Source organism: Patiria miniata, unplaced genomic scaffold (assembly GCF_015706575.1).
Source record: "Patiria miniata isolate m_02_andy unplaced genomic scaffold, ASM1570657v1 HiC_scaffold_3, whole genome shotgun sequence".
Classification (NCBI taxonomy): Eukaryota; Metazoa; Echinodermata; class Asteroidea; order Valvatida; family Asterinidae; genus Patiria; species Patiria miniata.
This window is the reverse complement of record NW_024037069.1, coordinates 17240280-17266365: the sequence shown is the minus strand read 5'-3', so window position 1 is coordinate 17266365 and position 26086 is coordinate 17240280. Positions and strand designations below refer to the sequence as shown.

The following is a 26086-nucleotide window of genomic DNA, read 5'->3' as shown; positions in this document are numbered from 1 at the left end:
AAGATTTCAAGTGAATGTCGTGCAGACTGTTTAGTTGGCTTTTCCAATGCGGTGGTTTTGAAAGCTTCAAGCAACACTTGAGGGAAAAAGTGTATTAATTTCCTCCTAAATTGAATCCCAGCAAACTTTTTTTATGTCTGTGTTTGGCAGTGGGTCTGCATATCAATTTATAACATTGCGTTTTCTCCTCTTACACTTTTTGGATTTGAGAAGGGCTTAGTTCACATTTTTGGGCTGGGATTAATTTGCATATTTTTCAAAGCATGCACATGATTCATAATAACCTCATCTGAAATAACTTTTGTCTTTCTTTTTTTGGTGAACCTTTCATGGAAAACATTTTGCACCGTTTGAACGCCTGCCAAGTTTGCTCATTTTTGCCGTTTCTTGTTTTCTTCCCCGCACCATCTTTGCCGCCCCAAATCCCCACCGTTACCCTCACCCCTTTGCCCCACCCCTTTGCCACACCCCTTCCCCGACCCCCTCCCCCACCCCTTTTTGCCCCTTATAATCCCCTCCCGCGCTCTTATACAAACCAGAGGAGGAATGGACCCAAAGACAAAGAGCACACCCCAAACAGTTTGAAGGTAGTGTGACTGCACTCTTTTTTTTTTGAAATGGTATTTGGTGTGAAACTAACCTTTCCTTATATTAACCCTAACTGCCCTGAATCCTTCAAAATCCTGTTTGCCAAAGTGGAGGAATTTGGAGGATTGAGGTTACTGATTTCGTAGGATGCACTTTGTCAAGGTCTTGGGCCGGACCTTGTGTTGTTTTTGCTCGGCGGTGCATAAATATAGGCCTGGATTATGCTTGAAATCCTCCGTACTGCTCCAGGATGTCACTGGCCAAGCCTCAACATATTGACAGTCACTACCCCATGGTTTTGCAGGATTCATTTTGCAGTCACCCCTCCATGGACCATGTTCAGGAAATAATGGACGAATTTACAGGATTGAAACTAAATGCTATTTTTCCATGAGGCCATTTGGAGGATTTTGCAGGATTGAGCAAAAAGGCCTAGGGAGTTTAGGGTTAAACAGGCCGATGCTGGCAACTATCTTTCTCCTGACTGAATTGCAAGGGTATTTTCTTCTTGACTCATCCGTGGACTTTGAAATCGATTCCCAAAACTTGCTTTTGGACTTTTCAGTTGAGGCTGTTAAATACGCGAGTTTGAAATAGGCCTATATGCCAATTTGTTTTAGTGGCAGGTTCAGGAATTTCCCATTTCCTGATGGAGGAATTGGAGTACTTTGCGGATAAACAATATGAGGACGAATTCTAGCGATTCAGTCGGTTATGAGTAGGTTGTATTTGCACTAATTGTCTGTCAAGTGGTGGTGTTGGTGGTTGAAATTAATCCAGAAAGGTACTGTATCTCAAGTACATGCATGTACCGTATGTATATTCTTTGCTGTTCTACATGTACCTGTTACAGAACAGTTAGTCTTACATGTAGCTGTCAAACTTTTACAGTTTGGAAAGTCTGTCTTCTCGTCATTGTTTACTTGTGGGTTTTTTGGATGATGAAGTATAATGGACATTTGCTCACAAATTGAATTATATAAGTCAAAAATAAACAGACAGCTATCAACGGGAAAAATTCTCAGTTGCTCATTTGAGACTGGTCTGTGTGAAATAAGATGCACATTTATGGGAGCATTTCAGGGGTTGAAAAGTGCCACTTGTTCCACCGTGTATGTACAATGTATTTATCAAATTGGAAATTTAATATCTTGGCATGTGGTAGAACGGAGAGGGGCGAGAGGTTGTACTAACTTCTGCTTAATTTGCATATATGCATGATCTCTTATTACTATAACTCATACATATTCATGAGCGAGAGACGAATTCCTACTGGTCCATTGACCATCGCGTATCAGCCACTAGTTTTGCATGGATTGATGCACAGGGTGAATATGCAGGATACCGATGTGATGGTCTACTATGCATGCGCCTTATTGGGCAATCAAACTGTAGCATGGGGGGCAAACTAGTTTCCTCGGCTTCGTCTCAGGAAATAGTTTGTCAACTTCCAATGCCCTGGGAGCTAATATCGACCATCCACCTTCAAACCATGTTATATTGTACATACATTGTATACTGTTGCATGAAACAATCAATAACCACGCTGCACGTAGTGTAATTGAAATGTTTGGTGATAAGCCATACAAACATAGACAAGTCTCTATCATTCAAACAAGATGAATTTCCAGTTCCAATCTTTTAACTAGAATGGAACAAATTTGGACATCTTATACATTTTTTTTTTTATCGAATAATTTAGAAAAAGGTTTTAAGTTCACACAGCTGAAATTTGGAAAAAGAATGGGTTAACAATGAATTACATGTACATGTACATGTACGTAATTACATTAATTACTATGAAAACTAAATGTTTAAAAGTATGCAGTGTTAAACCAAATAATAATGCTTTGTAAAAAGGTTTACAAGCTCAGTTTCATGCAAACACAAGTCTGCAGAGTATTACTATTTCTAAAGAATATCAGAAGTATGCGGAATGCATTTCAGAAATTTCAGAGATATTCCCTATCGGAAAGTGCCATAAATCTTGTCAGGATGCGTCTTGGTGGCACTGAAATGTGGAGTGAAATATGGCAGCAATATGTCCTCTTAAATCAAGAGTTTCAATAGAAAAAAAAACCCACACAATAATTTAAATATTAACATGGCAATAATACCGGTACGTCACTGAGAAATATTACAGTTTGAATCCGAAGTACATTATGTACACAGAAGCATCATGTTGATTTACTAAGTACGAAGACACAATGTGTACCTCATTTTCATTTTGTAGTGACAACCAATTTGATATCCCTTGTGTCTGCAAGCTCAAACAAATCAGTATGCTCTTTAAGTACTAATTAAAGTCGCCTTTAAAACTTGTTATGAAATAAAATTTTATCACTATGAACTTCGTTGAGGAAAAGCTTGACATATTCAACGGACGAGTGATCGCAGCAAATATATTAGTTGTGGCATGCGGGCGATCAAGCGAGACCGGCTCCTAAAATGTGTTGAATCAGTCACGCGAATGAGCATACCATCAAACTGCTCCACTTTTTGGACTATTTGTGTGTGTGTGTGAAGGTTTACTGTAAAAAAAAATCAGGCTAGTCTCAGTTGTGCGTGTCCTAAATAATAAAGTAGGCTGGTGCCATGGGCGTCGCCAGGATGGGGCGGGGGGGGGGGGGGCGCTTGCCCCTCCCTGGAAAGGGAAAAAAAAAATTTTTAAAGGAAGCAAAACAATTTTAAAAGAAAGGAAAAGGAGGTGTGAAGTCATATTTGCTATTTATTTAAAACACACTTAACAAAATGTGCGTCTGCAGGTGTGTCAATGGGGGTGGGGTGGGTAAATGTCCCCCACCCAACCTAAAAAAAAAATGATAAATTGAGAATACATGTATGCCAGAGAAAGTATGAGGATTTTTTTGGGAAAATGTGCTTTGCCCCCCTAGAAAAAAACCTGGCCCGTCGCTGGTGCGGATACAGTTGGTTATTTCAGGTGCCCAAAGATGCAGATACGTGTACGTGTACGTGGTGAACTGAAAAGGTTATAGTTTACAAATGTACAATGTACCAACCACGTTTGCCCTTTTGTATAATACTCACATCATATAGAATGAACAAATCAATTTTGAATATTACAACCAGACAATTTCCAGAGTCGCAAGATGCCATGAAATTTCCGAAAAATTGGACAAAATTGTTCTCACAGTTCATTTTGAAGAAGTTTAAAAAAGCTACATGCAAACGTCCATCCTCTAAATAGACTAAATAGAATACTTTATATTTTGTCCTAGTTTGGATGCAAGAATGTATATTTTGTAAACATTGCTTTCTTAAACTTCTGTAAATATTACCCATTCTCTGTGATAAACTATACCCATTCAAATGATTTATTTGTGGTTAAAAATGTAGGTTAAAGGATTTGATTTTTTTTTTGTGATATACATGTAAACTGAACATTCTATGTTTAAAGGTACAGTCCATCATTTGTAATTTGTGCATTTTGTTCGTTTGAAGCAACAAACGTACTCAAAATCTAAAGAAGGGCACTGAACAACTAACCTGATGAAGTTTCAGCTCAGCTTCAGCTGTATATTCCGCGAAAAACAACATTCTAGGATCTCGAATTCAAATAAAAGTTGCTGAATCATGTTTTGAATTGGGTCTGAATTTAGGGTCTGAGACACGTTCTCACTGAGCCAATTGCAGCTTCGTGATGTCACGCACTGATCCGACAAATTATAGCAACCGCGCGCGTGTGCGTCATGTCAACGGCTGCGTTGGAAAGGCCTTCTTTCATTGATTTCTTCAAAATGACAGCTTGCAAGAAAGAATAATTTCACAGGGAGTTTAGTCCCCTTACTATCTTTCAACCAAGTATGTTTTTCAACAAAAAATTACGTCAGTTACTTTTTGGATAGCTGCGAATGATGGACTGTAGCTTTAAGCAGAAGCACATGCCTTCATGTTCAGTCAGTGTGTCAGCTTTGCTATCCCCTAGTCGCTTTAGAGATCCCATACCACGGAGACACACACAGATATCTGATGTCACAATATTTGCCCTCTTGTCACCGTGTCACAGCTTCTGTTCCCATGCCTCGCCAGTCCGCAGACGGCCGCCGATAATTTGTGAATTCCTGGGAAATTCCTCCCGTGTCGGTTCATTTACAAAAAGTGTCAAGCGAGGTTGAGATTTATTGAGATCTCAGTTAAAGTTGACATCTTTTTAAAAACAAAAATTACTGTATATTTGGGACTAATATGCGTAATACGAGCGGAGGACGAAACAGTGTCCACATCGACGACTGAACCAAGTTTCAATCTTGTGTGATATTCTCACACCCAACCCATAATAAATGTAATGTACACGTATGCATGAAGCACAAAGATACAGTTGTTGAGTCTTATTATGGGGCTTACATGCAAATATATCTACTCAATAAAAAATGTGGTACTGGTTTTTAGTACTCGTTTAAACTAATTTTTAAGAGAATACACTAATGGAAGTCAATAGTGACATAATTAAAACACAACTTATATAGATTGATCGTGTAGTTCTAATGCCATTTGTTAGTGTCAAACTTTTAACACATTTTCTGTCGGTACTTGTACTGTTACTGTCTGTCATTTTGATGGTGATGGTTTTGTTAATATGACACACAAGAATCCTGCTTAACTCTAGGGGATTCCAGTGAAGTTCCCATTCACATAATAGACCTCAAAAATAACAACTTCACACTTTGTTTATGTGCACTTTCTTATGGTGTCTCTGCAGATTCTCATCCCTACCTGGCTCCCATAAGAACGCGCACACATACTGTGCAAGCTTGTTGCATTGTTTCAGGCCTATTGTTATATTTGAGCAAAACCTGCATTTACATGTATTCATGTACACAAAAATGAAATATACATGTGTACATCTACATCATACATGTACTGTACTTCCGGCAAGCTTTTGCTGTTCATATTAATGTAAATTCCAGAAAGAAAACCCCGAACCATAAAAATTGTCAATATCACTCTCGATGAGTCATATTAATGTCGATTGGCCAGCTCCACACATGACAGTGACCTTGAGGTATGTGCTCAAGTTGACAAATAGAACTCAGCACGAGAAAGCCATCTGCTGTCAAATGAATGGTAGTGGTACATGTATGTAACTTGCAAAACACCGAGTGTGAATTGTCAACGAAATTCTGCTCTGCAAAATACAATTGTGAAATAAGCTCCTGTTATAGATATAGTCACTCATCAAACTGAGCCTGCAGATAAAAAGGATCATACAGAGGATAATTAAGCATTAAAGTACATTTACAACGTACTCTTCAAGTTAAAAGAAAAGAAAAACTACTGGTTGTTAATTAACAAATGAAGGGTGGGTTACTACACTTCAACAGTTAATTAACTGTAGGGGGGGCCTACAGCACACCAAATCCGCCTGGAATAACAAAAAAAATTTTTAAAAAACCTATGAAATGGACAAATTGTATTTTTTTTGGTTATAATTAGACGTCTTGAACTAGTGTTCTCACCATTTGCCCTTTTTGGCCTTGTAGAATATAAGTATTACGCAATGCAAAATTAAACGTTTATGCGTTTTTTTCAGTTAAGCGATTTAATGCTTCCTGTACGTACACGTATACTATACACATTATGCATCTGCATGACTAACATGGCCGCCGACCAATTATCAAAATGTGACAAGTTAGCATTCTGGCCAGTCAAAAGGAAATACAAATTATGCTATATGTAATTTAGTTAAATGCAAGATTACTAATAGCAAAATTACGCATGCAGAAAGTAGGCACGTGTTTACTTTGAAAAATGTCAGGGTTACAAAAATGTATGGTGGCATACATGTTTGAAGCAGAGAGACATGACATGTGCTGCAATAGAAAGTGCTCATTCCTAGAGTGCTGTAGGGTATGAAGATCGTACTGTTTCTGTTTTGTGTCCTTTGATGTACAGAATGCATGCATATATGTGGACTCGTTTCCTTTTTTTTTTTTGCGTTGTGATTTGCTGTGTGCCCAGAGTACATGTATGCCAGACTGTTGCAATTCATCATGGTCTGACCAAATATGGGCATACCTGTCCATGCCCATTGCATGACATGTGCTGGTTCACTTCCAATAAATTATTGTCTGCAAATTGTTGTTCAAAGTAGACACTTATTTCTCAAGAGAAATGGAACAAGTTGTGAATCTTTTTTTTTTTATTATACACATCTGCAAGCATTGGTGACAATTGTGGGATGTAATCGTTTTCATTTCTGGCTTTTTTGTTGAAGGAAAATTTGCAGATGCATGTACTTGTACCTACTTAGATTCTTGTTGTAGTTTAGGTTGCAAACTTGCAATCGTCAAAATGTTCACGATTCTCGCTTTCTGTATATTTTTTGTTAAACTGCTCATTTTCTCTTGAAAATCTTTGTCCGCACTAACTCACTTTGTTTCAGCCAGGTACCGGTACTGCTCAAATTTTATTTGGATGTATAAGAAGACAACATTTGTGTGAGATGTGTACATGAACTTCAACCCGAGTCTGGGTCTAAGACTCAGTCCAACTCCAAAATCTGTGTCTGAGTTCCACGTTACTAAGGCCCCCCCCCCAAAAAAAAGTCTCCAGTCTCTGGTATGGAGCTTGTCCCAAAAGTGGTGTGGCGATGCAGCTGCTTCTTTTTTCTTCCTCTTTTTTTTCCCGTCAAATGTCGGCTGATGACTGCAAATGGTGCCCGACCAAATTTAGGGCAAAATGTATGGGAGCACAGAGAGGCCACATAAAGCTTATAGGCCTACTCGATCGTAACCCCATGTAAAAACACGTTAAAATTGTGCGGCAGCAGGATTTCAGTCAAACCAGTAAGTTTGGCGGTTTTGAGACATCATCTTACTTTGAAATTTTTTTTTTAAAATTTTGCCAACGCGCATGGCTATGGCGATGCGCGCGCATACCACAAACTGGAGATTTTTTTTTTGGCCTGATGAGTTACATGTATGTAATGAGTCTTTCACCAGAAAAAAAAGATTGCTTGACATTTTCAGGATTTGTAAGATGTCATTTGAGTTGGTAGTTTTGGTTCAATTGAGTAACGATTATTGTTTTAACTGGGCATGTTGCTGTTTGAGCTCGAGTCACACAATGATTCTAATCCAAGTCAGAGCTATTGTTCAATGTGACTCGTGTCCATGAGTCTCCAAAAATGAGACCTAAGACCTGAGTCTAAACTCAAGTCATTCGTGTACAACTCTGGATCGGAGACTACCATTGTAGACTGATCCAACGACCACAATTAGCGGCCATACTGAGATGGTACCATGCATGTGTACAGATTGCAGACTCGCACTCAATGCCCCCTTGACCCGTAGGGTATTAGCAACTTGCCAAAATTCACGAGCATCTCCAGTGTGAGAAAACATGTATGATGTTCAATAGCTTCCCCAGTATTGGCTGCTACATGTACATACATTCACGTGTAATTGTGGTCAGTGGATTAGTCTTCAAGATGTTTCGATCGGGAGTTTGATTTCAATCTCTTGATTTAGACTTTCAGTTCTGAAACTCTTTCTGCTTTTCTTTTTCTTTTCTTATTTATATGAATACTTCTCTTACCTCCAACTATCCAGCGTGTAAGTAGACTTGTCGTGTAGTGTCAGATCAAAAGCAGAGATCCATGCAGAACTCCATGTAGTTGCCATTGCTATTTCCATTTGTAACATTTTCCACGATTCATCTTTTATCCCGCATAAATGTTGTAGTGATACTCATGTAGCTTTTTATAGCTTTTTACCCTTCATTTCTTGCGTGTGTCCGGCCTGTTTGTTGTAGGAATAGTTTCTCCCATCCTGTAATGAATACGAATCTCACTTCAATTCCCGTGAGTCCTTTGTGTGAATGCCAAACAAGAAAAAGAAAACATCAACAAAAAAACAAAAACTGTAGTAAATGTGGGCACTTTTGAGCTGTAATACTACACAAAGAACATCTCTTCTGTAAAAGCAATGGTAGACTGTACATCCTATTGCTTGTGTGGCCGGGCCCAGTTTTTACGCCAATCACCTGCTTTCAACATTTTGTCGTGCATGATCTCCCGTATGCACCATTCGATGCCCAAAGATCATTATCCAAAATACCGGTAGTGATGCTTTCTAAGAATTGCACATGAGTTGTAAACCCCTTTTTGTGTCCTCCGGGAAAAAAAATGGTTCTTGCCAAATTCCTGTTCTTCCCTTTCCAGCCAGTTTACACCTTCTAATGCACACTGTACTACGCCCTATAAGATTCAGTGCTTAACATTTGTGCTTTCAACCATCATTCTGCTAAGCATGTTCAGCAATGTGTGTAAATTTACAAATCCACACATCACAATCAGAAGCTATAATTGAGATGGTCCCAGGCTCGCGTATAGGTTGCTCAGATGCATTCAGTAGTACTTCATCCAGTAGGCTGAACTGTACGCATGCATCAAGTAAAGCATGTGACGTGTACTAAGCCACGAATCGCATCAATAGACCTTTATCATGCTGCCACCATTTCAGTCATGTTCCCTGTGTCCCATAACAGCACTGAATGATAATGTTTTTTGTGCAAAAAGGAACCAGACTATTTTCCCTTCCAACCTCGCTTTGGTTACGTTGATTTGAATGGGAAAAAAATCAAGATAGCCCCAACATGATAATGGTTTATAATGTCTTCCAATTGTGGTCACGTGGGGTGTGTTCCCCTGATGCAAACAATGCAAATGAGTTGTGCATAGCTAATGGGAAATCATTGGCAACATTTGCGTCTTGCGGTGTTCGCTCAAAGTGGAACGCACACTAGATTAGTCTGTTCAGTGTAGCCCCATAAAAGGTCTGTGTAGCAGTGTTCCTTATAGCGACATTCTACTGTACAGGCATGCAACTTTTCTGCGGATCCACTGATTTCCTCGGTTTTTTAGTTCTCATGAATGCCTTTACAAATTGAAAAACACTGTACAAAGTCTTGTGTGGTTTGGAGTTTCCTTGTTTTTGCTAAAGTCCCAGTTGCTGCCTGACTGTAGTAAAAGATTCTTGAGCTTACATGTAGTTTCTGCTCAGCATGCTGCAACCTCATGTGATATTTGCTAGAGCAACTTGAAAGTTTTTCCGCTTGCAAAATTAATCTAATATTTCACTACAATAGGCCATATTTTTTTAGCAAATGGGAGCACTGTAAGGACACCAATTTCTGGAGACCAACACTAGAAGTTCATTGAAGCATTTTACAAACTCTCATTAATCTAAAAATCAGAAATTGTTTGCGTCAGTAGCCTTCGATTCACGTCAGTTTGTGTGGTTGCAGCACACTCTTTTGCGCAAGAATAAGGCCTATTGAAACTCACCTGAGGGCATATTCTGGATGTCTACAGCCCGGATATCCTAATGTGTTTGTTTGTCATTGTGTTTTGCTTCAGGAACGGGTTCCATTTGCTGTCGTAGGTAGCAACATGATCTTGGAAGCCAACGGCAAGCGGGTCAGGGGTCGTCAGTATCCATGGGGGGTCGCTGAAGGTATGTCTAAAACCGCGTCCAAATTTCATGACTGTGTCTGGTAGTAAGAAACATGGCTGTCCTATGTGACTTCAGCCATTTCCATAGGCGCATATGTTAGCTAAATAACGTAATATTATCTCAATGAAGGTCAGTCATTGCAAAAATGTTGAAAAGACATGAATCTGGGACTGAGAAACATTTCCAATTTTGTTAGAAAATACTTCGAAAAATATTCTTGACTCTCCATGAACTTTGTGCACAACCACTGAAGTGACCTCTGGATACTCCTGTTGTAAACTTGCTGCGATAAATTGGGCATCGAAATGTTTACCTGTATAATTGACATTTGTAACAAACTTTTACAGTTGAAAACTTGGAACACTGCGATTTCATCCCTCTGCGCAACATGCTGATCCGGACGCACATGCAGGACCTGAAGGATGTGACGAACAACGTACACTACGAGAACTTCAGGTGTCGCAAGCTGACCGCCGTCACGGCCGGCGACAGCAAGAAAGCTTCAAAGTAGGTTTCCGCTTAAAACGGAGATTATTTATTTCGTGGCATGAGTGTTGTAGTCGAGTTCTGTTGACAGTCTCCATGTTCACTGAAATATGAGGTTGAAAATCAGGGGGCAAGTCGTTGAGCTGCTATGCACTAGTGGTGGGAAAAATCGGAGATTTCAAAATCCGGTGATCCTAATTTTTTTTTCAAACTGAATAACGGTTATGTGATTCATCGGAAGTTCTCATTCAGCTCACAGCCATGCCAACAAAATGTGACTAGTGAGGTGCTGCATGCAATCCCCCCACGGTTCAATGACCACTGGGCCTTAATAAAAAACGCTCGAGAGGTGTAATGTTATAAAAAATGTGTGGGAACTCTCTGATCAGGTGAATTGGTCTGACTGTTCATGGACCGAGAAGACCACTAGCGAGTGAATGCAGTTACAGTCAGAGACCATGGAGCAAATTGAGAGATCTTTCAGTTGTTTTCTTTAGCTTGTGTCACAAACAAAATGAAAGTACCAATTTTTTTGAAGGTTGGTTTTGAATATTTGGTTTCCAAAATTGAAACTAAAAAAATGGAATTCAACAAAATTGGATTAAAATTCTGGATTTTAATCCCACCATTACCAAGCACAGAAGCTTGCTTTGCACACAAGATATTTGCTAATGATAACGAATAGGACTGCTGCAAACTGCTTTCTGACTGGATTGACCTGAAATTAACAAGTTCTTCTTCGGAGGCAAAATGACGGAGGTACAAGAAACACACATGTAGGGACCCACAAACATCGAGAGTTGGGAGACCCTTGTGTGTTACTCTTCCCAACCCTGCATGCTTGTGAGTCCCTCCCTACATGTTTGTATCTTCTACTGCCGCCATTTTGCCTTTGAAGAAGAACTTGTTAAGTTCGCAACATCAGGCCGCATTCATTTTTTAGATAATCGCTAAACGAAATCCGCTTACCGGCCAAAATGTCATACAGTGTGTATTACATGTGACTGGTGCGCACTTCCCAGCTGCTAAGCAAGCTCAATGAAATCGGGTCATCGTCGTGTGAAATTTGGACTCTGTGAAATACGGACTTTTTGGCTGTATTGCGCATGCCTAAGTGAAGATAATGAGGAGACCAGATTTCAAAGGCGTCCAAATTTCATATGACCCTGGGAGTAAAGCCTTAGCAGCAAGGCTGCGCTGACTTGAGTACTTTGAATACTGTAAGTAGGAATACTATAGTATTTGAAAACACCGCAAGTATCTTTTTTTCCTTCTTTTGAGCTTGCCATTTTTATTTTTATTTTTTTTCATAATATATATACCCATAATCAAAAGCCTGCATGAGCTTGCACCACTCTCTCTAGTTTCTTTAGTTTAATTTCTTTTTATCAGCCCATATTTCAGTAAACTTGTCGGACTTGGCAAAAGGACTTGACTGCGACACTGCCTGTGATTGAATTGTTCTGAAATATTCTAGGGACTGGTGTGATCTGCAGTTTTCCATCCATGTAGTTAGTATCACCAGTTGTCCACGGACCCCTGTCTCCGGTCCAACGTCAAAGCATGCAAATTTATAAGACCAGGCACGCCAGTCGACTTTACTAAATCGTGACGTCATTTCACTCTGAAATCTGGACTAAGTCGTTGATTGGTCAATTCGGATGCAGTGTTTTTGTAATACAACAGCAGCGGGGCATAAAGATTTATAAAACCTAGACACGACATTGGCTCCCAGCTTGGCGCATCGTGTAACATAGCGTTACAGAGCGCATGACCGCAGGCTATATTCGCCAATTAACAACGTAAACGAAAAATAGATGTCGTGTCTAGCTTTTATTTATAGATGTCTATGACGCGACAACGGGTATATAACCGAAGACCCGATATAGGAGCGCCCGCTGAATGGTCAGAATCTCAAGGTCAAGATTCAGTTTTTGTTGCATAATTAATCGCCGAATCTGTTCGCATATCATAGACCCTTGCTTCGTAAGGGCTTATTACATAGACTAGCATGTAGTGCCAGGCATGCAACTGGGAATTTAGGGGAAAAAACAAGGAAAACTCCAAACCACACAAGACTTTGTACAGTATTTTTCAAAAACGAGGAAATCAGCGGATCTGAGGAAAAGTTGCATGCATGTAGTGAACATATTGAAAATATTTTCATTTTTTTGTCAGTGCATGACATCTGCTGCCATTTTGCGAGGAATCTCTATTATATTCAAGGGGTAGTGCATATGCCCAATGCTGTGCATAACGCTGTGCAATCACTGCAAATCTCTATTTGGCCCCCAAATGTGAGGCATTCTGGCAAAATGAGACGGAACTTGGCACAGACCGAAGTGGAGAAAAGTGTTAAAAAAAAGTGATCGGGGTTGATTGTTTTTTTCTTTGATTTTCAAATTTATTCATATTTGTAATCATTTGTCTACTACACGTGTTAAAAACAATTGGCATCTTTTGTTTTCGCAGAGACAAAGCTTGAAATGTTAACAGCCACTTTTTCAGTATTTTGCTTTTTTGACCTGTTGATAAATGCAAGCTTTAAACAGCCGTAACCTGTCCACGGAATGTCCGATGGAACCCTCTCATACGCCGCCATCTTCTTTGGAAAATTACGAAACTGGCGCCGTTGTGACCTCAGCCTAATCCTAATGTGCTATCCAGTCTGTATTTTGCTAGCTTCATTCATGATGCTAGCTGCATTCTTGATACATGTAGGTAGTTCATAGCAGTGTTTTTCATAAAAAAAATCATAATGTTTTTTTTTTTTTAGTGTTTATGATTAGAGTGACTGGTACATTAATGTCACTAAACCATTACTGACGTTCAATATGTTGGGAACCAGGAGAGACATCAGCACTCTAACATCATGGCATGTGTTACAATGGCGGGATCAGATGAAAATTGGTTGTTAACTGATAGTAGTGTATAATGATCTCTCCTTTTTTTAAAACCCATATATGAATATTTTAAGAGGTATAATTGAATGGAGCTGGGGGGGGGGGGGAATGGGTGGTGAAGAAATGAGAAAACTATACCGGAATTCCATTTTGACCCAACGGTCCTGATAGTAAATTATAATCTTTTCATATTACCTTTCCGGTGTTATGCCATCTTGGTTCTTCCCCCTTTTGGGTGTGGGATACGCACTGATCTCTATATAAAGACTGGATAGCATACAGAAAGCCGCAGAAGAATCACTGGTTGGTGATCTATAAAGGACAAGTTGCCGTCTTTTTGGGCAGTTGTGATTCACTTTTGTAACATTGTGGTTCACCTGGTTTGCCTTTTGTCCACCACCACTGACCAGGGTTCACAATTTTTCAAACGTCGTGGTTTACTTTTTGAATGCGGCTGTTCACTTTTTGCGATGTTTGGAAAAATAATCATGACGGAAATTTGTCCTTTTTAGAACATCATAATACGTGTTTGTGAACAAAATGCATGTGAAATACATGCGTAGAAAGTTCGTATATCGGCAGCCATTTTTGCAAGACTGGGGCGAACTGGTCAAAATGCAAATTCAACTGGGCAATTCCACAGTTACTCACGTTACATTTTTGATGTACTTTTGAGTTTCCTTGAGCTGTAATTACCTTACTGAAAAGGTTGAATAACTGTTATCCCCATGGTAGATAGAGTAGACCTAGACCTACCTAAGCACCAAAGATGGCATCCAAAAAAATGTGTTACAAGACACACAAAATCGGTTACTCACGTTACATTTTCGTAACGTGAGTAACCAATTTTGTGCGTCATGTTTATCATACATAACACATTTTTCTGTATGTCATCTTTGGTGCTTAGGTAGGTCTAGGTCTACTCTATCTACCATGGAGATAACAGTTATTAAACCTTTTCAGTAAGGTAATTACAGCCCAAGGAAACTCAAAAGTACATCAAAAATGTAACGTGAGTAACCGTGGAATTGCCCAACTACATGTATGTCACTGGTGTATGGGCGTCCGCTATCCAGTCTTTATATAGAGATCGGTGGGGATACGTGTATGTATGTATGTTACTGGTATTCATGTCAATTGCATGCTGCTTTGTTTTGTTGCAGTGAAATGGCCGCTGACTGGAGGTGAGATCATGTTACATTCCTTTGGATCACACGCCTTTATTTCTCCCACTTCTTTGATAACAAGATCTCTGAAGAAAAAAAAACCGCCACAGAACATCAACCTTGAGCAAAACAGTTGACCGATGGGAGACCATGATTCATAGGGATCGGTCTGTAGATCACTGGAACTGCAGTTCAGTGGTGCCTGGATCACATCCCCGTCCAGTCTGATTAATGTCCAGACAATTCACCCTTCATCAATGGGGGTTGACCATTTGAAAGACCATGAATCACAGTAGAACACTGGAACTGCAGACACGTGGTCTGTGGTTCATGCCCATGTCCATTCTGATTACGTCAAGAGAATACAGACCTTTTATCAATGAGGGTCAACCAACAAAAGACCACCAACCGTTGTAGGAACTTAATCCAGTGGTCTATGGGTCATGTCCTCCACTCTGCTGATATCAAGAGAATGTTAACCTTGATCAACAAGGGTTGACAAAAGCAGACCCCCATTTACGGGGCTGGAGAGCTCACTCTGTTGCACTGGAACTGCAGTTTAGTGGTCTCGGGTTCATATCCCTCTCCGGTCCAAGCTTCTTTGCACATCTGATTTCCTTGAATCTCATCGCTTTCATCTGGCTTTTTCTTTTTCAGATTTTCAACACCTGTTCAACATCTTAATGTCAGGGATGTAGTCCAGTCCATCACAAGTCCCTGCAAGTCCATCACAAGTCCTCCAGTCCCAATACAACTCACAAGCTATTCAAATCAGCTTTGACGAAGGCTTTCTTTTGTTATATCCACTTTTCCTTGTGATTGGACTTGTGGTTTTCTTGTTACTGGACTTGTTATTTACTTGCGATGGGATCGACTACATTCCCTGCTTAATGTACATGTACAGTACACAAAATTGAAACGAAAAGACATACTCTCAAAAAGTATTTCAAAAGAAAATTGTTTGACAGAAAATGAGGAGGGATATGTACATGTACAAGAAATGTGTTGAAAATTTAGTAACCGATCAAGCTTCTTTGAAAGATGGATTCCGTGTGGACCTCCCTTTTTCCCGCTTGTTTTTTAAAAAAAATCACCATCCAGCCTGACAGGCCTGCGTGGACATGTCTCATGATACTTGATTCACTCTCTCCTGTCAACTACAGCGACAATCAGTCTTTGATCAAGACTGACTTTTTTGTTGCTATTGTTAACAGAAGACATTGATGTTAAGTACCATTATGTCCCATGTCTACTAATACACCCCAGAGGGAGCGAGTGGACTTGATGCAGTTGCTGCTTTTTGGTTTCTGTACTAACAACACATTGGAGTTTTTTAGCAACATTTTTTTTCCACTTTATACTGCAATTTTTTTTTCAGTTCAGTTTTGTTTATTGGCTAACTCCTCTTTTTCTGAAAACAGAATATTAACGCTTGGCTCAGAAATGAATTCAAGGAATATCCATATTATGATTTTGTTTTTGTTCATCAGAATCATAATTTACATCTCTGCCCCAGTATGCCTTATGCCAGTAGATGTACTACATTCAGTCACAATGTCATTGATATATCTTTCTGAAAATACAGCAATATTTTTTTTGGTCATTATTTATCGTTAACTTTTGAGGGGATAACAGAACCTCTTGGCTAGTAAGCTAGATCCTGATTTTTAGTTACGTTGAGATCACTGGTTGGCAAGGTGGATGGGTTAACGTAGAGATTGTGGTCAGAAGGTGCAAGGACAGCGTTTCAAAAGTAGGTTGTTTGACGGTTGCTGTGTGTTTGGGATAACCTTGCGTGGAGTGAGATTATTGGAACTGATTTGACTGAATTGATGTAGAATGGTATCAGTGTACATGCATTGAGTGTGTTTGATTGACTTGGTGACACTTATTTGCCGCAGGGGCAAAGTTGTGGGTAATACTTAATTTGAGATTGCGCTGGGCGATGAAGGTAAGTGAGTGTGGAACGTGAAGAATTTGGTATTTGAGTTTCAAGGTGTCCTGTTATAAAAGCTACAGTCCATCATTTGCAGCTATCCAAAAAGTAACTGACGTAAGTATTGTTGAAAAACATACTTGGTTGAAAGATAGTAAGGGGACTCAACTCCCTGTGAAATTATTCTTTCTGGCAAGCTGTCATTTTGAAGAAATCAACGAAAGGAGGCCTTTCCAACGGTGCGTCTGAAGGCGCACCGTTGGAAATTTCTGTTAGTAGTTCGTTTTGTTACTCGGCAGAGCGCGCACAAGTGTTGGCACAATGCATACGCGTGCGCGGTTGCTATAACTCGTCGGATCGGTGCGCGGCATCGCGTAGCTGCAATCGACGCAGTGAGAACGTGTCTGAGACACTGAATTCAGACCCAGTTTAAAACATAATTCAGCAACGTTTGATTTGAAATCGAGATCTTAGAATGCTGTTTTTCTCGAAATACACAGCATTCACTGAGCTGAAACTTCATCATGTTAGTTGTTCAGCAACCGTCTTTAGATTTTGAGTACGTTTGTTGCTTCAAATGAACAAAATGCACAAATTACAAATGATGGACTGTACCTTTAAGGGATATGACTGAACTTCAATCTCACATGTATTCCTTTATCTCAGAACACATAGCTAACCCTTGTCTTACATGTAAGTTTCCCCAGATCTTTCTGCTGTGCTTGAGTGGCTTTTTGCTGTAGTTTAATACGCCTAGCCCTCCCCTTCTAGTAGGCTCTTGTAGAGTGGCTTCTGTTAATGGGTACTTGCGTAGTGTAGTCATATCTGTCTCATGCAGGGAACTTCTATTAGTGCCATGTCGTAATGATAAACGTGGACCCATATCTCAGAAATTTTGACATTTCATATTTTTGCCTCTTATGGTAGTCCTCTTCATTGATAGCAGACTCTTGCATTGATTAACCCATGGTTTCCAACCACATTGTCTGTCAAATAACCCATTTGAGTTTTTCAATCTTACGAAAGTTGTAGACATTTTTTTTCAGCAGGCTCTTTGGTTTGTCACTGAAAACAAACCAAGCAGGACAAAATCTACGGGAAATAAGACCGCTCATGTTAAGGCCGGTTCATGCTCGGTGCGAAAGCGCATGCGAAGGCAAATTTGTGACGTGACTGCAAAACTTTCACGCTGTGATTTCGCACAAGTTGAGCACATTTCAACTCCAGGGAATTTTGCAGCGAATGTTTCATGACATCAAATTCGTTTCGCTTTTGCATTCGCGGGAAATATGAACTGGCCTTTACAAACATTCTCTGGTGACTCTGTCATGCACTGGTAAATTTCCATTGAAGTCAGCGGCCCAAATATTGATCATTCATATATGCACATACTCTCAAGTTCACAATTTTTCTTTTGAGGCATTATTAAGCGTGGGCGGGTTCATACTTCCATGGAATGGGAAGCAGATTTTGAGGTCAAGAAACATTTGCTGTACAATTCGGGCGATTCACAATGCAGTGCGCCACCAAGAGTTTGCCATGGAGAGTCTATTTTTCAAGTTTACGGTCGACACAACATGAACAATTTGAATGAGTGTCAGTAGACAACTTGAGCTAATTTGTTATAGATTTGAGCATAGCGTTCTGCCGCCTTACAAAAAAGACCATATTGAGAAAAAGAAAACAAAAGGGTAAACAGATACTCGAATCATACGCTTACGAAACTACTGACCGGAAAAAACTAACAATTTCAAATGTCCCGCGCTGCGAATTTGTCGACCATTTCCCACAATGCACTGGGAAAAATGAACTCTCCATGGCAAACTCTTGGTGGCGCACTGCATTGTGAATCGCCTGAATTCTACGGACTTTCAAATGTATTCGAAGTCTGCGAATATGCAGCGCGAAAACTTACCCTAACAACACAAATTTGCATTCGCTTTTGCACTGGGTATGAACCAGATTTGAAGCTAGCATGGGTAACTTTTTACATGGACGCCAAGTCATGGCCTAGACAGCACCAACTATGTTATCACTCCTTCACTCCAATTCCCATCCTGGTCACTCGATCACTTTAGCCGATCAGCCATTTTTTTTTGCATTTGGTACATTGTGGGAAACTTCTCTTGCAACGGTATAATGTTAAAATCAGCACCAAAAACAGAAACACCTCAAGTTTCACACAAAGCTAGACAAACACACAGACCTTTTTTTGTTTTACTTTTTGACTAACAAAGACGCTACTTTGATTATGTTTGTTTTTATTCTTGCACAAGAACTTATTGTACAAAACGTGCCACCTCATAGTAGTTGAGAAAAATTCTTTTAAAACTATGGGCCCCATGCACAAGTACCCCCTCAACGGTAAGTTGGGGGAGACCACTGGGAGAAACATTCAAACGCATTGCTGACGACGTCTGATGCTCACGCGAGTGACGCGATGACATCAGATGCTACGGCTTTGTGTACATTCAGAATAAAATAACTAAGTCTTGTGCATACTTTGCGCAATATGTACGTGGACCAGTGGTGCGAAAGTGGTAAAAAAATGCGCCCTCTCTTGTCTGCGCACGAAGCCCATACCATTTCAGAAAAGATTTTTTCTTTTTTTTCCTTTTTTTAACAACAGATAATTCACTATCCAGTTTAAGAATCTTTCAATCAAAAACAAAAGACAATTTGAATATCACAAAAAGAATTTATCACTTAATATATTTGCACTAGCACCATGTTGGAAAAATTACATCAGAGATAAACCACCTTGAAACGTTTACCTGTGATGTTTCTAAAAAAAAAAAAAATTTAATTAAAACAATTAAAAAAAAAAAATAATAGTTGCTGATTTGAGTATACTCGAAGGAAACCCCAAAGACAGACCTTCAGATAGTTGTGACCAGATTCTGCAAAATATTGTTAGTGACATTTTTTTCACGACCGGTTTTGATATCTGTAGTAGAAACGGCAAACTGTGCACTTCATGTTGATAAATCACTCACTTGCAAATCTTTGCAGGTTTCATGTGTTCGTTAAAAAATGTGGACCGTTCCTATTGATTCCCATTGTGCAAAATTAAAAAAGGCTTATTACTCAAACGACTTCTGACTCTTTTTGTGCAGTTGGGTCATGTACACTACAGAAAATTAACACTCAGAGATGCCCAAAAAAGTTTCAGCTTATTAGGTAAAAAGAGGAATAGTCAGGTTGCATACGGTTGGAATCGTGACCGACTGGTCCAAAGCACTAAACTTGGCAGATAGATTCTTATGGCCCCAGAGAAGATATTTAGAAGGGGTGACACCTGAAATTCGTTTTGGAAGGGTGCCTAATTTGCATAAAGCGTTAATCCCTGCCGTGTAATATATTTATTCCCATATTTGGTTAGATGTTAATTTTTTTTATTTTTTGAAAAGTATATTTTGGGGATTTTACTTACATATCCTTACTTAAATAACATTTTCTAAAGCATATCAGAGACTTGAAGATTTTGAGGACATAATAAAGATCCAAAATGGCATCCATTATACCCTAAAGTTGCGCGCATTTCCTTTTCCCTCTTATATCACCAAGTAGTCTTGCCAAACCTCAGTATTGATGAGCTTCAAATTTACAAAGATACTTACTGGCACAGTTACCCATAGGAAATCATGTGAAAAATTATATCATCTTGATATTTAGCCCACAAAAACAAAGAGAGGGGAAATGAGGTGTCCGTAAATAGGGCTAAACATTAGGCGAAGCCTGCCTAACGTGAGGGACTTGATCAAGTTCCCCGTTTTTGTTTTCTGGGCTAAATATCACAATTTTATCATTGTTCACATGATTTTCCATGAAGTTGTAATCGAGTTACTGTGCCAGTAAGCAACTTGGTGAATTTGAAGCTCATCAATACTAAGGTTTGGTAAGACAACTTGATGATATCTGGAGACAAGATAAATGCGCGCAACTTTATGGTATAATAGTAGCCATTTTGGATCGTTACTTTGTCCTGATAATTATTCAGTCAGTCTTAAATGCTTTAGAAAATGTTAGTGAAGTAAGGATGTGTAAGTGGAATCACCAAAATAAACTTTTCAAAAAATAAAAAAATAAAAAATATACTCAAATATGGGAGTAAATATATTACACGGAAGGGATTAATGATTTATGCAAATTAGGCACCCTTCCCAAAAGAAATTCAGGTGTCACCCCTTCTAAATATCTTCTCCAAGGCTATAACAATATATCTGCCAAGTTTGGTGCTTTGGACCAGTCGGTCACGATCTTGTCAAAAATTGGGCCTAAGCCACCTGACTAGAAAGCATGTCTGATGCCCAGGTTTTTCTGCCTTTTTGCCCCATCTTGATTTGCTGTTCAGGGTCGCCGCCAAGAACCCCATGGCGCAGTTTGAGGACGAGAAACAAGAGCATGAGATGAAGATGAAGAAGATGGAGAACGAAATGGAGCAAGTCTTTGAGATGAAGGTCAAGGAGAAGAAGAAGAAGCTGGAGGACTCGGAGAAGGAGGTAGGGTACCAGACTTCACAGAGTATGACGCGGTGTATAAATCAGTAGACTGGAAACCAGGAGCTACCTCGCAGAAAATGTTGCTTTGCAAATGTATGCGTTCAGGCATAGGTTCAGGCAAAGTCATTTGAGAACCAAATTGTTGTGCCTAGACATGGGCCCAGTATCATATATGAGGACAAGCAATGCCGCTCGATGACTCTGAAATGTTATCGGTTGCTGTTTACCTTGACCAGGGGTGTGAAATCTCAGCTTTTTAGCTGATTTCAGCGTTTTTTTTTTTTGGATTTCAGCTTTTTTCCCTCACTTGCTGTGTATAAAAGTATAGGAGATTTCCGAAATTCAGCTTTTTTTACACCTTCTTCAGCTGTTTTCAGCTGTTTTTATCAGTGGTCACTCACACCCCTGCTTGACGATGCCCCTTTAAGCCCCAGTCACATATTTACAGTTTTAAGCTACAAATATCCACGGTTTACCAAGAATCAATCGATCACGATGAACCGTCGAGATCTGTGGAGGAATCAACTTTCTAAGAATGCACTACGGTTCCTGACGGGGTAGCCACGATTGTCCTAAGGTTTCTCTACAAATACCCCACGGTTTGTCAAGAATATGGACGGATTGGTGAAGAATATCAACGGTATTACTGAGAATAATGACGTTAACATCACGGTTGTCTGCGATTGGGCCACGGATGACCAAGTTTTTTTCCTACGAATAAAGCGTGAATATTCATAGTACAACCTTAGCAGAACCCTAGCACATCCGGGCATATCGGTAGGACATTCGTAGCGAATTCGTAGGGATATTTACCACGAATGAGGTACGAATCTCTAAGAATAAGTACAAATAGCCATGAATGACACTACGAATCAGTACGGTTGTCCTATAGATGTCCCACTGTTTGATTTTCATGACTTTTCACCACAGAAGTTTTGAACAGTTTAAAACTTCCCGTAGCCCCTCTACGAATACCCAAGGAAGATGACGGATAACCACGGATGTACGCAGGATGAAAACGGTACTCCCACGGTTTATCACGAATTTCAAACCGTGGAGATCCGTAGCTCCAAACCGTGAATGTGTGACTGGGGCTTAACCCGTAGTATGATTGGCCTACTTCCCCAGCACACCATACGGAATGTAGTCCCTAATTCATACGGTTGTGGATATCTAAGTTAAGTTGACCTCTGCTTCAGGCATAGAGCTATATTAAATTACTAGAGCGCTAACTCGATGTACAAAAGTAATGCCTGCTGGGCGCATCCATGTTTGTGCACAAACCTATGGAATACTGGAAATTTTGTACGGCTTTTGTACGGCTATTTGCATATCTGTGTTTGTATTACATACCGGTGCGTCATCGAAGCCGATACGCCCAAAACTGAAACGCACAATCAGCAAATGAGTGTTTCATTTTGCTCTACGCAAACAGCGCAACGTGTGTGCGTCCCTCTGCTGCAGATGCTTTTGGCAGTGACGTTTTTTGAACCGTCATGACGCGTTTAAGTTTTTGGCGTATTTTTTACTTGTGCGTTGCATTTGGAGTACACTTTTAAAATTTAATCCATCTATTTTGGTTGTGTTCTACAAACAAGCACATAAATTCAAAATGTCTGCACCCAGAGCGGCTTCAAAGTGTCTCCGAGCGCAAGAATGAAGAGTTGGCGCTCTAGTAATTTAATATAGCTCTATGGCTTCAGGTCATTAGGCCAACAGCGCGTTAGTAGATCAGGCCGCGTCTGAATTACTTGGCTACAGCTGGAAATAACACAGGTCTATGTGAAGTGGCTGCAGCGGCTTCCATAGGCGCGTGTGTAATGTCCAGCCGTAGCCAAGTAATTCGGTCACTGCCTTAGCCTCTAATTCACCGTCAGCCATCGTGGGCGATTTTGAGGCTGTGTTCAGACTGATAAGAGTGTATGAAGCCAGTTCAATAGTCCAACAGATCAAGATTTCTAGTGGTGGACATTACGCATGTTTAGATTTGGCAATTTTCCTCTTAAACACGGCAGATGAATTTACACAAGTCTGTGGGAAAGTTGTAACCAAATCTGCATTGTGCAGTATTTCGTGAACCCGGACTTTGATGTGTGACTGATGGTTGACTAGAGACAATGGCTGACCCTTGACCCCGGTTCATACTTAGTTGAATGCGAATGCGAAGCGAATTTGACGTCATGAAATATTCGCTGCGAAATTCGCCCGAGTTAAAATATGTTAACTTTTACGAATTCGCAGCGCGAATACTTGCCATGACATCACAAATTCACGTTCGCTTTCGCTTTCGGGCCGAGTATGAACTGGGCTTCATGCAAACTGCTTATAATCGAAGCCTTCTTTTCTTTTGGGGTAGTCAAAGCTTAATGGCAAAATGTGTGCTTGTCTCTCTCAGCTTCACCACCGATTGGATCAGATGAAGAAGAGTCTTGATCAGCAACGCCGAGAGCTGGAGGAGAAGAGACGGCAGTTTGAGAAGGACAGACAGATCTTTGAAGACAACCAGCGCCTCCGACTTGAAACTTCCAAGTAGGTCACATTCAGAGACTTCAGTCGTCCATCCCACGATTCTCTGTGCATTCTCTGATTATTCTGGTCGTTTGGTGACCGTATATCACATGACTTCTTAGACCATTTAGTGGCCATTTTCTGAGACCATAGTATTTTCATGTTCAGCCCATTTTCTGTCCATGCTTTGACCATTCTTGGGCCATTCATTTCTTATTGTCCTATCATCTGACATTCTTTCCTTACACTGACCATTCTTTATCCATTCTGTAGTCGTTCTTAACTCTAACCGCCTAGGCAATTTTAGCTGGGAACCACCTGCAATCCTATAAAATCATCCAACTGCCGTGATGTAAAAAGTTGGATGCAGCCGCAATCCTCCAAAAACTTCCAACAATCACTGTAATACGTTGAGGCAATGATATCCGATATAATTTGGGCCTCAATTAGGCATGACCGAACATAAACAATGTAGGGCACAGCTTACGACCTCACTACAATGTATCCTCCAAAATCAACTGACTTTTTTTTACCATTCATTCTCAATCCTCCAAAACGGCCTGGTTGATTTTGGAGGATTGAGGAGGGTTAGGGTTAAGGCTGGTTCATGCCTCACGCAAATGGGAACACAAATGTAGCTTCAGTAAACATTCACAGTGAATTTTACCAAAGTTGAAATGTTGTCCATGGTAATTCCCAGGACCAAAATTTGTGTAACGCTACAAATTAATGTTCTTTGGCCCAGAATGAATGGGCTGTATTACATTCTCTGTTCATTCACAGATCAGTGTTGTAGTCGAGACCATCACAAGACCAGCCACAAGACCAGACACAAGTAACAGGGCACGAACAATGACAAAGGAATGCCTTTGTTGCAGTTCATTTGAATAGCTTGGGACTTGAATTGAGACTGGAGGTCTTGTGATGGTCTTGTGATGGTCTTGCAAGGTCTCGACTCCAACACTGTCGCAGATCACTTTTTCTTCTGTTTTCTCTAACCATTCAATATGCAATCTTCAGTCCATCCTTTCTAAACTCGCAGACCTCTCTCTGACCATTCTCAGGCCTTTTTTGACCATCTCCAACCATTCCTTGCAATTCCTCATCCATACTCCAATTATGTGACTAATCTTTAACCGCCCTCTGTCCATTTTGTGACCGCTCTTTTCTTTCTCTATCTGCAGGACGTACGATCCCAAAAAGAGCAAGAACAAGAAGACCATATTTTGAGACCACCGCACCACCATCTTATCTTTTATGCACACTGAATGGACTGCCATCAACTGGTAATCACATCCCAAGTTTACGTACAGCTGACACAAAATTCTTCGACCCAAAGCCTCTGACTTGTCCATTCAAGTCGAAAGTTCCGGACCAAAATTATTCCTGCTTTGATACAAAACAGAAATTTGCATTGTCAACCAAGACAAAGATTTATTTTTGAAGCAGCAACCAACTTGGATTATGTGAACACATGTCTGTGACACCCAGTATGAGGCACATGTTAAGCATAGTCTGGTACCTATGATGTCATCGAACCAGATATTGTGATGTGTACAGTGGCCCTTTGGGAACCAGACAAAGATGGTCGCTGGCAGCCATCTTGGTATCTTTCATCCACACGTCTGAAGCCCAGAGCAGGAAGTCTCGTTGGAAGTAGTCTGGTGCCAGTGATGCAACCCCACTTTAGTGGTGAACAGCATGTCTTTTAGGAACTAGGCAAAGACATGAATTAAAGAATAAAGAAAATATGTCACATATATGTCACTTTTTTCCCTGGTTGCTTTTCCTTTGTTCCATATTTTGCTAGATGTAGGATTAGTGCAATTCTTGAACTTAAAGTTTTTCGGAATCTGATGTACTCATATAATTTGACCATTTGCCTGCAGTAGAGTGGTGCGGCAGTTATACAAATTCCATTAAATGACATTACGACAACTTAGCACTTTCCTTATTCCTGTACCTATTTCCTTATTCCTATTCCTGACTCTATGAGCAAGCGCTCAAGCAAAATACAGCATCAGCGCACACAAAAACTAGCTTCCAAATGCGTACCATTGTGTGATGAAAGTATCATAAACCAACGAGACAAACAGCCACAATTGTGCAAAAATAATGATAACAAAGAAGTCCTTGTTAGAATTTGAACGATAACCAGTTTTTCAGAGAGTTTGTTTCTAAATAAAAGCAACATGGTTGCTATGAACAAAAGGGTTAACAAGTCAACAGATAAAAAATGAGACGTCGCACATTAATAAAAAAAGATAATACTCAGAGAACAGAATGCTTACGATGTTGGAAAACAAACAGATAAGAAATTAAAAGTTTACTTCTTCGCCTTATAGTTTCAAGTGAATTTTTTTTTTTTTTCAAATCGTGTTATTTGGTGCTCATGAATGTCGTATAAATTTGCATATTCTAAGACTTGTCTTCTATTTTTTCATGTAGATGACAATTCACGTCCATGTGTGTAACGTGCCCAAATAATTTGGCAAGTAATGGTAGTAGCAGCAGCCTTATT

General features: G+C 40.0%; 1 protein-coding gene across 7 annotated transcripts in view; it reads left to right on the top strand.

Moving 5' to 3' along the window:
- The window catches only part of LOC119738680 (septin-7-like), a 58459-nt gene extending 33127 nt beyond the window's left edge, over positions 1-25332 (top strand). For 3 of the 7 annotated variants that reach the window (XM_038213595.1, XM_038213596.1, XM_038213592.1), the window contains exons 9-16: positions 540-587; positions 8160-8162; positions 9968-10064; positions 10412-10571; positions 14617-14637; positions 20910-21057; positions 23453-23586; positions 24750-25332. In XM_038213595.1, the coding sequence (XP_038069523.1) occupies positions 540-587; positions 8160-8162; positions 9968-10064; positions 10412-10571; positions 14617-14637; positions 20910-21057; positions 23453-23586; positions 24750-24795 (657 nt within the window). In that variant the 3' untranslated portion in view covers positions 24796-25332. The remainder of the gene's footprint in view (positions 1-539; positions 588-8159; positions 8163-9967; positions 10065-10411; positions 10572-14616; positions 14638-20909; positions 21058-23452; positions 23587-24749) is intronic. The other 4 variants (XM_038213597.1, XM_038213593.1, XM_038213594.1 and 1 more) reach the window with 4 other exon arrangements.
- Positions 25333-26086: the final 754 nt, after the last annotated feature.